This window comes from Oncorhynchus gorbuscha, linkage group LG06, assembly GCF_021184085.1.
Source record: "Oncorhynchus gorbuscha isolate QuinsamMale2020 ecotype Even-year linkage group LG06, OgorEven_v1.0, whole genome shotgun sequence".
NCBI classification, from domain to species: domain Eukaryota; kingdom Metazoa; phylum Chordata; class Actinopteri; order Salmoniformes; family Salmonidae; genus Oncorhynchus; species Oncorhynchus gorbuscha.
This window is the reverse complement of record NC_060178.1, coordinates 76,569,448-76,585,822: the sequence shown is the minus strand read 5'-3', so window position 1 is coordinate 76,585,822 and position 16,375 is coordinate 76,569,448. Positions and strand designations below refer to the sequence as shown.

General features: G+C 43.1%; 1 protein-coding gene across 2 annotated transcripts in view; it reads left to right on the top strand.

Moving 5' to 3' along the window:
- The first annotated feature begins 5,510 nt into the window (after positions 1-5,510).
- The window catches only part of spock2 (SPARC (osteonectin), cwcv and kazal like domains proteoglycan 2), a 78,296-nt gene continuing 67,431 nt past the window's right edge, over positions 5,511-16,375 (top strand). For both annotated transcript variants that reach the window (XM_046351940.1, XM_046351939.1), the window contains exon 1: positions 5,511-5,849. In XM_046351940.1, the coding sequence (XP_046207896.1) occupies positions 5,661-5,849 (189 nt within the window). In that variant the 5' untranslated portion in view covers positions 5,511-5,660. The remainder of the gene's footprint in view (positions 5,850-16,375) is intronic.

Sequence of the window (16,375 nt, the reverse complement as noted above, 5' to 3'; positions counted from 1 at the left end):
AGAGAGAGGGAGAGAGAGGGATAGAAAGAGGGAAAGAACCTAATAAGACCAGCAGGGGGAAACGAACAGAAGGGGAAGCACAAGGACAAGACATGACAATATATGACAAAACATGACAGTACCCCCCCACTCACCGAGCGCCTCCTGGCGCACTCGAGGAGGAACCCTGGCGGCAACGGAGGAAATCATAGATCAACAAACGGTCCAGCACGTCCCGAGAAAGAACCCAACTCCTCTCCTCAGGACCGTAACGGGAGACGATGAAGAGGGAATCTAGGGCTATTACTCTTATAAAAATGAGACATGGGTAGAGAACTGTAAGCGTTAGAGCAATCAGGACCAAACAGGCCAGGAGAGTAACAACTAGGGACAGACTGAGACACAGCAAGGCTAAGACCAGGAACAGGAGAGAGGCGGTGGCTGTGGACAGACTGAGACACAGCAAGGCTAAGACCAGGAACAGGAGAGAGGCGGTGGCTGTGGACAGACTGAGACACAGCAAGTGCAGGAGCAGAACCAGGAGAGATGCGGTGGCAGGGGACAGACTGAGACACAGCAAGGGCAGGAGAGATGCGGTGGCTGGGGACAGACTGAGACCCAGCAAGACCAGGAGCAGAAGCAGAAAAAAAGTTACCGGACTTATTCTGCGCGCAGTCCGAACAAGCAGCCACGAAACGGCGCGTGTCACGCTCCTGAGTAGGCCACCAAAACCGCTGGCGAATAGAAGCAAGCGTACCCCGAACGCCGGGGTGGCCAGCTAACTTGGCAGAGTGAGCCCACTGAATAACAGCCAGACGAGTAGAGACAGGAACGAAAAGAAGGTTACTAGGACAAGCGCGGCGACGGAGTGTGAGTGAGTGCTTGCTTGACCTGTCTCTCAATTCCCCAGACATTCAACCCGACAACACGCCCCTCAGGGAGAATCCCCTCGGGATCGGTAGACGCTACCGAAGAACTGAAGAGACGGGATAAAGCATGAGGCTTGGTGTTCTTAGTACCCGGGCGATAAGAAATCACGAACTCGAAACGAGCGAAAAACAACGCCCAACGAGCTTGACGCGCATTGAGTCGTTTGGCAGAACGGATGTACTCAAGGTTCTTTTGGTCAGTCCAAACGACAAAAGGAACGGTCGCCCCCTCCAACCACTGTCGCCATTCGCCTAAGGCTAAACGGATGGCGAGCAGTTCGCGGTTAGCCACATCATAGTTACGTTCCGACGGCGACAGGCGATGAGAAAAATACGCGCAAGGGTGGACCCCATCGTCAGTATGGGAGCGCTGGGACAGAATGGCTCCCACGCCCACCCCCGACGCGTCTACCTCGACAATGAACTGTTTAGTGACGTCAGGTGCAACAAGGATAGGAGCGGATGCAAAATGCTTCTTGAGGAGATCAGTACAACAATCAAACGACCGGTGAGGAGGGAGGGAGGTGGCTCTAGACCGACTGAAGACCGTGCGCAGATCATGATATTCCTCCGGCCCTCCTGTCAAATCACCAGGTTCCTCCTGTGAAGAGGGAGCAGAAGAAACAGGAGGAATAGCAGACACTAAACACTTCACATGACAAGAAACGTTCCAGGATAGGATAGAATTACTAGACCAATTAATAGAAGGATTATGACATACTAGCCAGGGATGACCCAAAACAACAGGTGTAAAAGGAGAACAAAAAATCAAAAAAGAAATGGTCTCACTATGGTTACCAGATACTGTGAGGGTTAAAGGTAGTGTTTCACATAATATACTGGGGAGAGGACTACCATCCAAGGCGAACATGACCGTGGGCTCCCCTAACTGTCTGAGAGGAATGTCATGTTCCCGAGCCCAGGCTTCGTCCATAAAACAGCCCTCCGCCCCAGAGTCTATTAATGCACTGCAGGAAGCTGCCGATCCGGTCCAGCGTAGATGGACAGGCAAGGTAGTACAGGTACTTGACGGAGAGGACAGTGTAGTAGCGCTTATCAGTCGCCCTCCGCTTACTGATGAGCTCTGTCCTTTAACTGGACATGAAATGACAAAATGACCAGCGGAACCGCAATAGAGAGAGAGGCGGTTGGTGATTCTCCGTTCCCTCTCCTTAGTCGAGATGCGAATACCCCCCAGCTGCATGGGCTCAACACCTGAGTCAGTGGGGAAAGATGGTAGTGTCGGGGAGAGGAGGGACACAGTTAACGCGAGCTCTCTTCTATGAGCTCGGTGACGAAGATCTACCCGTCGTTCAATGCGAATAGCGAGTTATTCAATCAAAGAATCCACGCTGGATGGAACCTCCCGGGAGAGAATCTCATCCTTAACCTTAGCGTGGAGTCCCTCCAGAAAACGAGCGAGCAACGCCTGCTCGTTCCAGTTACTGGAGGCAGCAAGAGTGCGAAACTCTATAGAGTAATCCGTTATGGATCGATTACCTTGACATAGGGAAGACAGGGACCAGGAAGCTTCTTTCCCAAAAACAGAACGATCAAAAACCCGTATCATCTCCTCTTTAAAGTTCAGATAATCGTTAGTACACTCAGCCCTTGCCTCCCAGATAGCTGTGCCCCACTCCCGAGCCCGACCAGTAAGGAGTGATATGACGTAGGCGATCCGAGCTCTCTCTCTTGAGTATGTGTTGGGCTGGAGAGAGAACACAATATCACACTGGGTGAGAAAGGAGCGGCACTCAGTGGGCTGCCCAGAGTAACATGGTGGGTTATTAACCCTAGGTTCCGGAGACTCGGAAGACCAGGAAGTAGCTGGTGGCACGAGACGAAGACTCTGAAACTGTCCTGAGAGGTCGGAGACCTGAGTGGCCAGGGTCTCAACGGCATGACGAGCAGCAGACAATTCCTGCTCGTGTCTGCCGAGCATCGCTCCCTGGAACTCGACAGTAGAGTAGAGAGAATCCGTAGTCACTGGGTCCATTCTTGGTCGGATCATTCTGTTATGCTGGTGAATGAGGACCCAAAAGCGACTTAACAGAAACAGAGTCTTTATTCCAGTCTTTAACAAAAACGATAATCCTGGAAATTATCTCAGGAAAATACAAACAGGAAAACTGAAATCCTCTCGTCAGTAGAGAGGAACGACTGGAGACGCGACCACAGACTGCAGGTCGCTTCGGGAAGGCACAGGCCGTAGCTGACAAAGACACCTGCTCACACGCAGCATCTGAAGAAGGCAAAAACACGACGGAACAAGAACACAGCACAGCAAACATCAAACAATGATCCGACAAGGACAGAAGCGGAAAACAGAGGGAGAAATAGGGACTCTAATCAGAGGGCAAAATAGGGGACAGGTGTGAAAGAGTAAATGAGGTAGTTAGGAGAATGAGGAACAGCTGGGAGCAGGAACGGAACGATAGAGAGAGAGAGAGAGAGAGAGAGAGAGAGAGAGAGAGAGGAGAGAGAGGGATAGAAAGAGGGAAAGAACCTAATAAGACCAGCAGGGGGAAACGAACAGAAGGGGAAGCACAAGGACAAGACATGACAATATATGACAAAACATGACACTATACAAACAGTGACTTCAGGAAGTATTAATGTATAATAGAGCAAGATGGTGCCGACAGAGATGGTCGCCTCGATTCGAGTCCTTAGGAAACTATGCAGTATTTCGTTTTTTAATCTATTATTTCTTACATTGTTAGCCCAGAAGATCTTAATAGTTACTACATACAGCCATGAATAACTATTGGCTATAAGAGCGATGTCAACTTACCAACATTACGATCCTTTGTTCGGACCATCACCCAGGGCTTTGGATCTAATCCCAGAGGCCGATCCAAAACAACGTCACCGCAGAAGAGGTAGACGGAGCGGCCTCCTGGTCAGACTTCAAATGCCCACCGCTTCCGAGTATATTACTTGCCAATGTCCAGTCTCTAGACAACAAGGTAGACAAAATAAGGGCAAGGGTTGCCTTCCAGAGAGACATCAGAGATTGTAACATTCTTTGTTTCATGGAAACATGGCTCTCTCGGGATATGTTGTCGGAGACAGTACAGCCACCTGGTTTCTTCATGCATCGTGCCGACACAAATAAAAATCTCTCTGGGAAGAAGAAGGGCTTCATGATTATTGACTCATGGTGTAATCATAGAAGATCAGCGAAGTGCTGCCAATTTGCGAAGTGCAACCAATTTGCCAGAGCTTGAAAAATGTGCAGATATTGTACAATCCAGGTGTGCAATTGTTTTTAGAGACAACCCAGAAAGTCTCACAGCTGAGTTTAACATGTATTGACTCAGGGGGTTGAACACTTATCTAATCAAGATATATTAGTGTTTTATTATTTTTATTTATTTTTTTATTAGCATTATAATTGTGATTATTATTATTTTTTACAAATGTTCGAATTTTTCTTCCACTTTGACGTTAGAGTATTTTGTGTAGATCATTGACAACACAAATTACAATGAAATACATTTTAATCTCACTTTGTAACACAATAAAATGTGAACAAAGTAAAGGGGTGTGAATACTTTCTGAAGGCACCTTAAGTACTTTCCCTCCACTTGCAGTTTGTGATGAATGTGAGACATGCAAAGTCTTAACAATAAAGAAAAACCCGCGATATGTAGGCCTACTAGACAGTCACAATTCCCATCTGAATTCAATTTAGCTCTGTGTACTCGTGTGTGCGTTTTCAATCTAAACGATTTTCTCCCCCCTCGCTCTTTTGCTGGAAAACTGATTGCTTTCTGTGGAGAGATTAGATTATCCCCTTCGAATACTGGCTTTAGAGAGAGGAGCAATAAAATGGTATATTCAGTGAAGGAATAGTAAAGACGGCATCCGGTAATCCTGTATTATAATTACAGCGCGTCTACAACAGAACTCCCTTGGGGCTGGCTTGTCCCACCTAGCTCAGCGATATGCAGGTAGGAAAGTGATAGAGGAAATGAAATAGGCACGATAGTAATAGATAGAAGACTGATATAAAGTGATAGGCGATTCCCAGCTGTGAATTATTTGCACAGACTCATGATCTCTGTTACATCTGAACATGACCAACGGGTATTGGGTTGTCCGTGTACCTCGAGAGTGACCGTGTTATCCCACTGAGCTAAAGCACATGGCAGTGGCACTGACTTTGCTGATAACTTCTTTATTGAGGAAAAATGTACTTACTACGACTGTGATGTGGTTATCTTCAGATGAATGCACTGACTGTAAATCGCTCTGGATAAGAGCATCTGCTAAATAACTAAAATGTAAAAAGAGTGGTCACAGGAGGACGTTTTAACTGAATGATGTATTGCTTTCTTTAAGACAAGCGGTATATTCAGATCATAGGCTACAATTAGTTAGTTAAATGAGGTAAGATATGATTACACCATCCACCATTTATCAATTGATGCATGTGTAATGTCCTTATATACGTCATATTCAATGGGAGCAATGAGAGGGAATGTCATAACAGTAGACACTATTGTGCCTTTAATGCGTAACCTCGCCAGGTGCTATACATTTTGTAACACATGAAAGCGTCAACCCCCCCCCTCTCTCTCTCTTTCTCCCTCTACTTCTTTCTCTCTCCCCTCTCCTTTTCGCGGCAGCAGTAGTTGGAAGGCGCATCTCCGCAAACAGGTCACATTTCACTCTAGTCGCATCCTCGTCTTTTTCTCCAGAAAATAAGCTATATCGAGTGCCGCGCGCCTTTTCTAAGCACTTACCATGGTGATAATGACCGAATTGGGGGTCCTACTCGTCCCGGTGATGATGCTGGTGGGATTCACCTTGCAGGCGGAAATTAAGAACGGGAAAGAGGCAGAAAAAGCAGGGAATTTCATGGAAGACGAGCATTGGCTGTCCACCATTTCACAGTACAGCCGCAAGATCAAGCACTGGAATCGCTTCAGAGACGTGAGTCGCTGTTTTGGTTGATTGAGAGATCCGCGGTAATGCGGTAAGCTGTGTTGATAGGGCAACGGATGCGAGCGGTAGGATTCCGCCCGAGGCACTTCTTTATAATAACCATGTAGCTATTAAAAATATCGCATAGTCAGACCATTATTACTGTTCCAGCTGGCTGATATGCTTTATTATAGGTAATGTTAAAGGGATTAATCGGGATTTTGGCAATGAGTCTTTTTAGCTCACTTCCTCAGAGTCAGATGAACTCGTGGATACCATTTTTTATGTATCTGTGTCCAGTGTGAAGGAAGTTAGAGGTAGTTTCGCGAGCGAATGCTAACTAGCATTAGCGCAATGACTAGTTGATGGGTATCTGCTTACCTGCTTATTTGCAAACGGGACAGTTTCGTTGCACACAATACACACTGATTTGGCATTTGATAAATTATAAGATTAACACAGGCATATATCTCTGTCCATTCTTAGACTGTAATTTCAGTAATTTGTGTGGTATAAAAAATATTATGCTAGTAAAATTATGTAGAATTGCATGAAATGTTTAAAAAAGGCAATTGTTTTCTCTGATAGGCAAATACGATGATAGATGCTATGATTTACTATAAAGGAGATCTATCCACGCCTACTCTTGTCCATGGTGGTCTGAACCCGCAACCTTCTGGCCCGTAGCCTTGTACGATATACAAATTCCTGCGTTCACATGTAATGGTGAAAGGACGAAGAACAGTTTCTTAAACTGCATATCTAAGGCTCTAGTCTGTCCAATAAATGGTAGACGTTCTCTGCTATCCACTTTGTTTACATTATTATTTTGGTTATAGGGGAGCATCACTTGTTTTGTTTTTTCAAGCGTTCAGGGAGGGTTTAGGAAAACTATTTCCCTGAAGGGAGCGCCATCCATTTTCATTTTTGAGAGGTCAGATTTTCTCCAGGTAACCTTTTATTATAAATAACGTTCACTCCCCAACCTTTAATTAGCATACTTCTTCAATTCCCGACTAAACTTCCACCCAGAATTCGGCACAGAATCTGCAATTCTCTTGTTGTGTGATATGTGCAACGGCAAGTTTTGAGAACGGTGATTGGTCAGCAATATCAAACGACAGCTCAGGAATGGCCAATGAGAGCCAGTGAATAAAATAATAATAATGTATATTTTTTGGGGAACTCAGTCAGAGTCTGAACAGACGTCAGAATAGTATTCTGAACTAAAATATAAACGCAAGTTGCAACAATTTCAACGATGTTTCTGAGTTTTATTTATTTAACCTTTATTTAACCAGGAAGGGCTCATTGAAATTAAAATCTCTTTTTCAAGAGCGCCCTGGCCAAGATAGGCAGCACCAAGTCATTACAAAAAAATTACAGACAGACAACATGAAAAACTACAAGTAATCTAGTAAAAACCATTGAATTCACAAGAGTATAAAACAGCAAATTAAAAACATTGACAGGTCAGGGAAATCAGCCTCAAAATCCTTCATCAGTGATTTAAAAACAACAACCGGGACAGGTTCTTCCAGTTTAAAAGTATTTTGTAAGGTGTTCCAAGACGATGGCGCAGAGTACATAAAAGCCCTTTTACCAAATTCAGTTCGGACATTTGGAACAGTTAGCAGGATAAAGTCCAGCGAACGAAGAGAGTACCCACCACATTTCTGAACAAAAAGTATACCAGTGACTGAGCCTACGAGTGACTAGAGAAGGCCAGCCAACCCTGGTATACAAAGTGCAGTGGTGCGTAAGGGTTTTGCAGTTTAAAATAAATCTCAAAGTGCCATGGTAAAGAGTGTCAATTGATCTCAAACACTGAGCGGAAGCATTCATATATAAAATATCCCAATAGTCTAGTGAAGGCATAAATGTAGCTGATACTAGCCTCATTCTGGTTTCAAACAAAAAACGGGCCTTATTCCTAAAATAAAATCCCAATTTCAGCTTCAATTTTTTTGTAAGTTGTTGAATATGCAATTTAAAAGAGGGGCCGTCATCAATTAAAATTACAAGATATTTATATGAGGTTACAACCTCAATCTCCTTGCCTTGACAGGTAGTAAGTAATAGGTGAAAGGTTCAGAGGTCTATTTCTTGCATTAGAAAACACCATTAGTTTAGTTTTGTCTGTATTGAGGATAAGCAGTAAATAATAACAGTAAATAACAGTATCGTCAGCATAAAAATGAAGTTGTGCATTTTTGACATTTGTCTAAATCATTTATATAAATAGTGAATAAGAGAGAGGACCAAGTACAGAGCCTTGGGGCACACCATTCAAGACAGACAATTTAACAGACATAAGCCCATCAAATTGTTTGCACTGAGTTCGATCAGACCGATAGTTAGCAAACCATGCAACTGCATGCTCCGAAAGACCTACACTCGACAATCTCTGCCTTAGTATAGCATGATCAACTGTATCAAAAGCCTTTGAGAGATCAATAAAAAGTGAGACACAGTGCTGTTTTTTGTCAATGGCTTCAGTGATATCATTTAAAACCTTCATGGCTGCTGTAATTGTGTTATGCTTCTTCCTGAAGCCCGATTGGTACATTGATCAAACATAGTTAGTAAATAAAAACTATTTTAGCTGTTCACTTACAAGGGTTTCAAGTATTTTCACTAGGGATGACAGCTTTGTGATTGGCCTATAATTATTTAAACGAGTTGGATCTCCCCCTTTTAAAAGTGGTCGGACAAATGCTGATTTCCAGGTATTTGGAATTTCATTACATTCCAGGGTTAGATTGAACAGAGAAGTGGTTCAGCTATGAAATCAGCTGCCAGATTTAAAAAGCAGGGATCCAAAAGATCAGGACCTGCAGGCTTTCTCTGATCTAAGGATTTCAGGGCTTTATGTACCACCTGCACTGAGAATGGCAAAAAGCTAAAAGTTTGACCAGCTCTCACTGGTTCATCCACACAGGGTTGTACAGAGACAGAGGGCACTGAATAAAACAGCCTACCAGATGATACAAAGTGCTCATTGAAACAATTCAGCATTTCAGTTTTGTCATATATAGCAACAGTCGTTCAATTGAAATAAATGTATTAGGCTCTAATATATGGATTTCTCATGACTGGGAATACAGATATGCATCTGTTGGTCACATACACCTTAAAAAAAGGTAGGGACATGGGTCAGAAAAACAGGCAGTCTCTGGTGTGACCATCATTAGCCTCATTCAGCGTGACACACCTCCTTCGCATAGAGTTGATCAAGCTGTTGATTGTGGCCTGTGGAATGATGTCCCACTCCTCTTCAATGGCTGTGTGAAGGTGCTGGAACACGGTGTTGTACACGTCGTTCCAGAGCATCCCAAACATGCTCAATGGGTGACATGTCTGGTGAGTATGCGGGCCATGGAAGAACTGTGACATTTTCAACTTCCAGGAATTGTGTACAGATCCTTGCAACATGGGGCCGTGCATTATCATGCTTAAACTTGAGGTGATGGCGGCGGACAAATGGCACGACAATGGGCCTCAGGATCTCGGTGTCTCTGCATTCAAATTGCCATCGATAAAATGCAATTGTGTTCATTGTCCATAGCTTATGCCTGCCCATACCATAAACCCACCGCCACCATGGGACACTCTGTTCACAACGTTGACATCAGCAAACCGCCCACACAACGCCATATATGCTGTCTGCCATCTGCCAGGTACAGTTGAAGTTGGGATTAATCCGTGAAGAGCACACTTCTCCAGCATGCCAGTGGCCATTGAAGATGAGAATTTGCCCATTGAAGTCAGTTACGACACCGAACTGCAGTCAGGTAAAGACCCTGGTGAGGACGACAAGTACACAGATGAGCTTCCCTGAGACAGGTTCTGTTGTCTGACAAAACTGCACATTTTAGAGTGGCCTTTTATTGTCCCCAGCACAAGATGCACCTGTGTAATGGAGAAATGCTCACTAAGAAGGATGTAAACAAATTTGTGCACAACATTTGAGAGAAATAAGCTTTTTGTGCGTATGGAAAATGTCTGGGATCTTTTATTTCAGCTCATGAAACATAGGCCCAACACTTTAGAAGTTGAGTTTATGTTTTTGTTCAGTGTAGAATACACCAGGTGCAATTTTGTAATGTGGTTGTGCAGCAGCAGTTTATCTCTTGTTATGTCAGGTACTGATAGTCAGCTAACAATTGTTTTGATTGCAATTTGTTCTCCTTTAAAGCACTGCACCCACATTCACCCCTTATACGGTTTGCCACGTCCACTTTCTCACAATATGCATTCTGGCCTGCTGTCATCCTGCTATTGACTCAGCCAAGTGTTTGCAAATGGCATGTTACAAACAGAATAGGCACAATGCAATAATGCAATTATAATACAAGTTCTGATCATTGATTACCAAGGTAATGCAGTTAGCTTCAAACTGAACCCGGCTTTTAGCCTAAATGGCATCTAGATATTGCTTGGTCTACGAATATTGTGTGTGTGTGTGTGAAATCCTGACTCTATCCAGCCTCAATATGATTACTAACGATCACAACATGACTTGGACGAGAGGCCTGTTGGATTATACAATGAGTGTAGAAAACATTATGAAACCCTGCTCTTTCCATAACATAGATTGACCAGGTGAATCCAGGTGAAAGCTACAGTGTGGTCAACTCAATATTAGGAATGTGTTCTTAATGTTTTGTAAACTCATTATTTTCAATAATTATATCCCTGTTGTTTTAATTGATCCCATATCTAGGTTGAGGGAGTATGACTTAATTGGAGCATACAACACAATACCAGCTTTTTTCTCTGAGTTAATTATTGCAAGGAAATGTGTGGAAATAGTCCTTATTTCTGTATTGAGGTGATGGTTGGCCCCTCCATGTCCAAAATAATTCAATAATGTGTCATTGTAAAGGGCAATTCGACATTAATGGAATTACGATTTGACTCAGATTTTCCACTTTAAAATCTCTTAGATGTAAAATCCCCTGTTTAGGGTACCTGCGTGGTTCTGGTACCGATTCCGACTGACATTTTTGTTTATAAATCGATCTGTGGACACCATAGATAGAAATGGCTTGGTTTGAGCGATGTCCGCGGGGACCAGGCCTATCAAAGAAAGCACCAGAACCACTGCAAAATCAATGTAATCTCGCATTTTGCAACACACGGTTGAAAAAAGCATGTGATCAAACAAAGCTTTGGACATCATTGATGACGACCTTCTGATTAAGTGATACAAGCATCGGCACAGTGCTTCAAAGTTAGCTGCTTACGCTTCGATCACACCGACAGCATCCTTGTGCAAAATAGTATGCAGCATCATCTGGATATGTATGCAACAAAAGTTCAAAATTCACCTTCTGCTACCATTTCTGTCAAGCAGTTTATGCATACAGTTTAGCACATACGTTGGATAAATACAACGTATGCACCGAGCGCAATGCTGCAAGGCAAATGCAGCATTTCATTGGAAATTAATGTAATTTTGGTGTACCAAAATGCAAAGACACTGTTGGTGTACCAAAATGCAAAGACACTGTTAGTGTACCAAAATGCAAAGACACTGTTAGTGTACCAAAATACAAAGACACTGTTGGTGTACCAAAATGCAAAGACACTGTTAGTGTACCAAAATACAAAGACACTGTTAGTGTACCAAAATGCAAAGACACTGTTGGTGTACCAAAATGCAAAGACACTGTTAGTGTACCAAAATGCAAAGACACTGTTAGTGTACCAAAATGCAAAGACACTGTTAGTGTACCAAAATACAAAGACACTGTTAGTGTACCAAAATGCAAAGACACTGTTGGTGTACCAAAATGCAAAGACACTGTTAGTGTACCAAAATGCAAAGACACTGTTGGTGTACCAAAATGCAAAGACACTGTTAGTGTACCAAAATGCAAAGACACTGTTAGTGTACCAAAATGCAAAGACACTGTTGGTGTACCAAAATGCAAAGACACTGTTGGTGTACCAAAATGCAAAGACACTGTTGGTGTACCAAAATGCAAAGACACTGTTAGTGTACCAAAATACAAAGACACTGTTGGTGTACCAAAATGCAAAGACACTGTTAGTGTACCAAAATGCAAAGACACTGTTGGTGTACCAAAATACAAAGACACTGTTAGTGTACCAAAATGCAAATACACTGTTGGTGTACCAAAATGCAAAGACACTGTTGGTGTGATCGAAGCTTTAGTGATTTCGATGCCTGCCTTGGAGCTCCGGTATCAAACGTAACGTCACTAGCCAGCATCCCATATGCCTAATGTTTGAAGCTATCTCTGCCACGGGATAAGATATTATCTTCCCCAGTTATTTAAGTTGAAGTTATTGCCTTAAAGGTTGACTTAGTGAAATGACGTTGCCATGAGCAGCACCGGAGATGTTGAGATGAGCGAGATGCAGGACTTCGCTCTCACACATAAACACACTATCTGCGCTTGTGCACGAGTTCGCTTCAAGCTGTTCACAGCGTGTTAGCCAGATCACCAAAACAGCAGAGAAGTTGAACCTTGCGCTTCAACACTTAGTTGTTGCTGAAATTGACCCACTATGACAGGGGTGTCAAACTCATTACATGGCAGGCCTAGTGTCTGCGGGTTTTGGGGTTTTCCTTTCAATTAAGTCAGACAACCAGGTGAGGGGAGTTCCTTACTAATTAGTGACCTTATTTCATCAAATCAAGTACAAGGGAGGAGCAACTAATGTGCAGATACTCGACCCTTTGTGGAAAGAGTTTGACACATGCATTATGCTGTTTACTTTCTGCATCTAGGTCATATCGCTGAGTATACCTTTAAAAGGGCCAGTAGTTGATTTTGAAGGTTACCCATGTTTCTTTGAGTAAAAACATCTTTTGTGACCTGAAGGATCCCCTAGCTAGCTGTCAAGCCTTTTGAGTTAAATAAATCCCCATTTGAGAACAGAATTGCGTTGTCTGACTCTTGGTTTTGCACTACCACACGTGACAGTCCTCCAACTATGGAGTGGTGACACATCTTTGAACAGAAATAAATGGAAAATGCAAACAATTGGAAAATGAGTTAAACGGCAGTTTTTCAGGAAATTACTTGGTTATTCTATGAAGGATCACCCATGACACTGTTAAATAAGCCAAATTTACTCAAATGATCGCTGACGCTCCTTTGAGGGACAGGAAGTTTAATATTAATGCAACAATGGAAAACAATAATTATAAGCAGATCATAAGAACATGCACACAAATATGCTTCGCACTCACAGTATATACACACACACAACCACAAAAACATACATGAATATTAAATATGTATTCTATTTCAAAATGAATACTTACGGTATGCAGAACTTGCATTGGATTTTTTGTGGCCGACGGCTGTTTCGCTTTTGATAAAATCTCATCCCCCAACGCTAAATAGACTTGATTCTTGTTCTTTCTATATTCCTGGTATAGTCAGTGTCTTCTGTACCCTAGCGTGATTCACTGTTGAGCCAACATGCTTTATCCCCTGGCCTCCTCTTCAAATGGCCATTGTGATGATGAAACAGTCATTTTGCACTCTATTAGTAGTCCATGTTCAATATGAACTCTTAACACAAAGCAAACGGACACCGAAAGAGGCTGTTGATCCAGCAAAGGAAATTGTATTGGTCGCATACACATATTTTGCAGATGTAATCGCAGGTACAGCGAAACGCGTATGTTTCCTATTTGTCTCAAACTCCATTAAATGTCTCAAACTCTCCTTTTCCACCCAGGTTTCACAGTCACACAAAATGGTCAAAATGTTAATATGTTAATAAGATGTTCAATGAGACTCCATTATAGGGGTGATGAGATATGATTGTTGTTATTACTCTATCAACCTGGATCAAATTTAGATAGACTCATCCGATGAGTCCGGTTATGTCTTAAATTGCACCCCATTCCCTATGTAGTGCACTACTTTTGACCAGGATGTATAGCACTATATAGAAAATAGGGTACTATTTGGGATTCAGCCTCCATCATTGTGTAGCAGCTTACCAGTCAAGCCACCATCTTATCCATTCTTGTTAAAAAAAATAATTAGATGACACTGCATTATTGAAATTGCAGTCATTCTGCACGTTATGCATAATTTATCAGATTTAGTCTCTCTGATTGCAGAAGCCAAATCAACAGTGAATACAATTTTATGCTCAACTAACTTCCCCCTATTAACGTCACATTGTGAAGTCATACTTTCAAATCAGTCTGATCAGCATTGGAGACAGTGGGCTTGTCCCAAATGGCACCCTATTTCCTACATAGAGCACTACTTTTGGTCAGAACCCTATGGTGTTTTCTATCGTTGATGATGACACAGAATAGATCCGTTTAGAATGTTCATCAGACTGCTAATGAGACGCACCTGTGGGAGAGGATCACACACACTCCTTATTTTTAGGAGAGTGTGTAGTGGTGCCGAAACACACAAATGCACTCACACAGTAGCACACTGTTGGAATAAAAACAAGCAGAGCTGACCTATCCTTAGGTCTCTCTCTCTCTCTCTCTCTCTCTCTCTCTCTCTCTCTCTCTCTCTCTCTCTCTCTCTCTCTCTCTCTCTCTCTCTCTCATCGAATCGGTTCAATCTGCATTCCCCCTCCAACAATTCTTCCCCCTTTCTTTCTTTATATCCTACTCTTCATCACCCCTCTCTCTCACTCTCTCTCGGTGCTGGTTAGAAGTAGCAGTAGCACTAGAGAGCGCAGGTCTCTTCCACAGCAGTGGGCCAGGGCTGTGCCACTAAGTCCCTGCCTGCACCTGTTCTTCTCCTCCACTTCATTTTTAATGAACAGAAAACGTTTTGTGCATTCACACAAACCTCAGTCTCCCATGCAGTCGATGCCAGTCAACTAAAAAATTCAGGATGGCTGGGCACGCAGGTAGGTCGGGGGGGGGGGGTGTAGACAGTTTGGTTGTCGAAGCGAAGCTCATTATGAAGATTCAGTGATTCAGGCCCGGATGTGGTCATGATGGTGTTGGGTTCAGTGTGTGTCTGTTGTTTGCCAGCTTGATCATCAAATCATGTGCATGTCGTTTCGCTTGTGTTTGTGAACCGTTAAAGCTAGAAAGTAATGCAAGCAGTTGGTGGCTAAAGCAATATAACCTGCCACATGGAGCCTAGCGTTCACCTGGGCTCCGAGACAATGATCTTTATGTCAGGGTGGTTGCATGACATATATGTTGCTCCCAAATGGCACCCTATTCCATATATAGTGCACTACTTTTGACTAGAGCCCAAGTACGGAATAGGATGCAATTTGGGATGCATCCACACACACTCTTGGACTTAACAAAACACACACAAAACAAAGGTTGTTTGATAAACGCCAACCATGGCACCTGTTCCTCATCTTGTCTGATGTTGGCACAACAAACACCCGCCCCTTCAGTCCCCCAAACAGAAATTGTTAAGACCACACTGTAAAATGGAAACAGAACCCATTGGCCTTATTCAAATACTTCAGAAATGCATCCTTCCCTGAGGAAGATTACCACCTTATTACTTTCACCAATCCAACCAAATGAGGTCTGTGATTACTTCAAGGAAGGATGCATTTCTGAAGTATTTGAATAAGGCCAATGGGTTCTGTTTCCATTTTACAGTGTGGTCTTAACAATTTCTGTTTGGGGGACTGAAGGGGCGGGTGTTTGTTGGTGACAGTGCAGCCAAATACTCAATTTAAGATGATTCAGGAGATTACTGTGTGGGTGATGTCAGGGAATTATTACTGTAGCTTACTGTACCAGTCCTGGATATTGCCCTTGTTCGGAATGTCAAAGAGAAACTCATGCTTTCCCTTTAACAGCTGTTTATTTAATTATTATTTATTTAAAGTATGTTTATGTTTTTAGATTGAGATATGTCATGTCATTTCCTCATTTGGTTAGTATTTATAGCTTTTTTCAAGAATGATCCCCTCACCAACACTTTGTTGTCTTGTGAACATAGATCAGCAGGCATGGCGTAGTAGATAGTGTGCCTAGATCAGCAGCTATATAGCGCTGTTGGGTGTCTTGGCCCAGCTCCAGAAGATGTGGGCTCTTGGGAAGTCTGCGTAGATAGACTGTGCCTAGATCAGCAGGCATGGCGTAGATTGAGTGCACCTAGATCAGCACTGACAGAGAGAGGGGTTGAGAGCATCATGCTGCTCTGTGGGGTGTTTAGGCTCCGCATCAGAGGTTGAGAGCACAGTGCTACACTGTGGGGTGTCTTGGCCCAGCACGAGAGAGATGGGTGGGATGAAATAGAATGAGAACAAAACAAAATATCCTTTCATCATCCTCCACTATGCACTCCCAGACAGCTTGCCAAATGACAACCTATTCCCTGTATAGTGCACTACTTTTGACCAAGGCCCATAGGGAAAGACACAATAATTATTGTGAATTGCTATAATTTCCTGGAAAGACACAATAATTCATAATAAGTGTCCTAGTCGGTCTCTGAAATGCCACTGAAGTTGTGTTGTTTTGCCTTGAGGCACTTGGGCCCTGGTCAAATGTACTGCACTACATAGGGTACAGAGTACCACTTGGG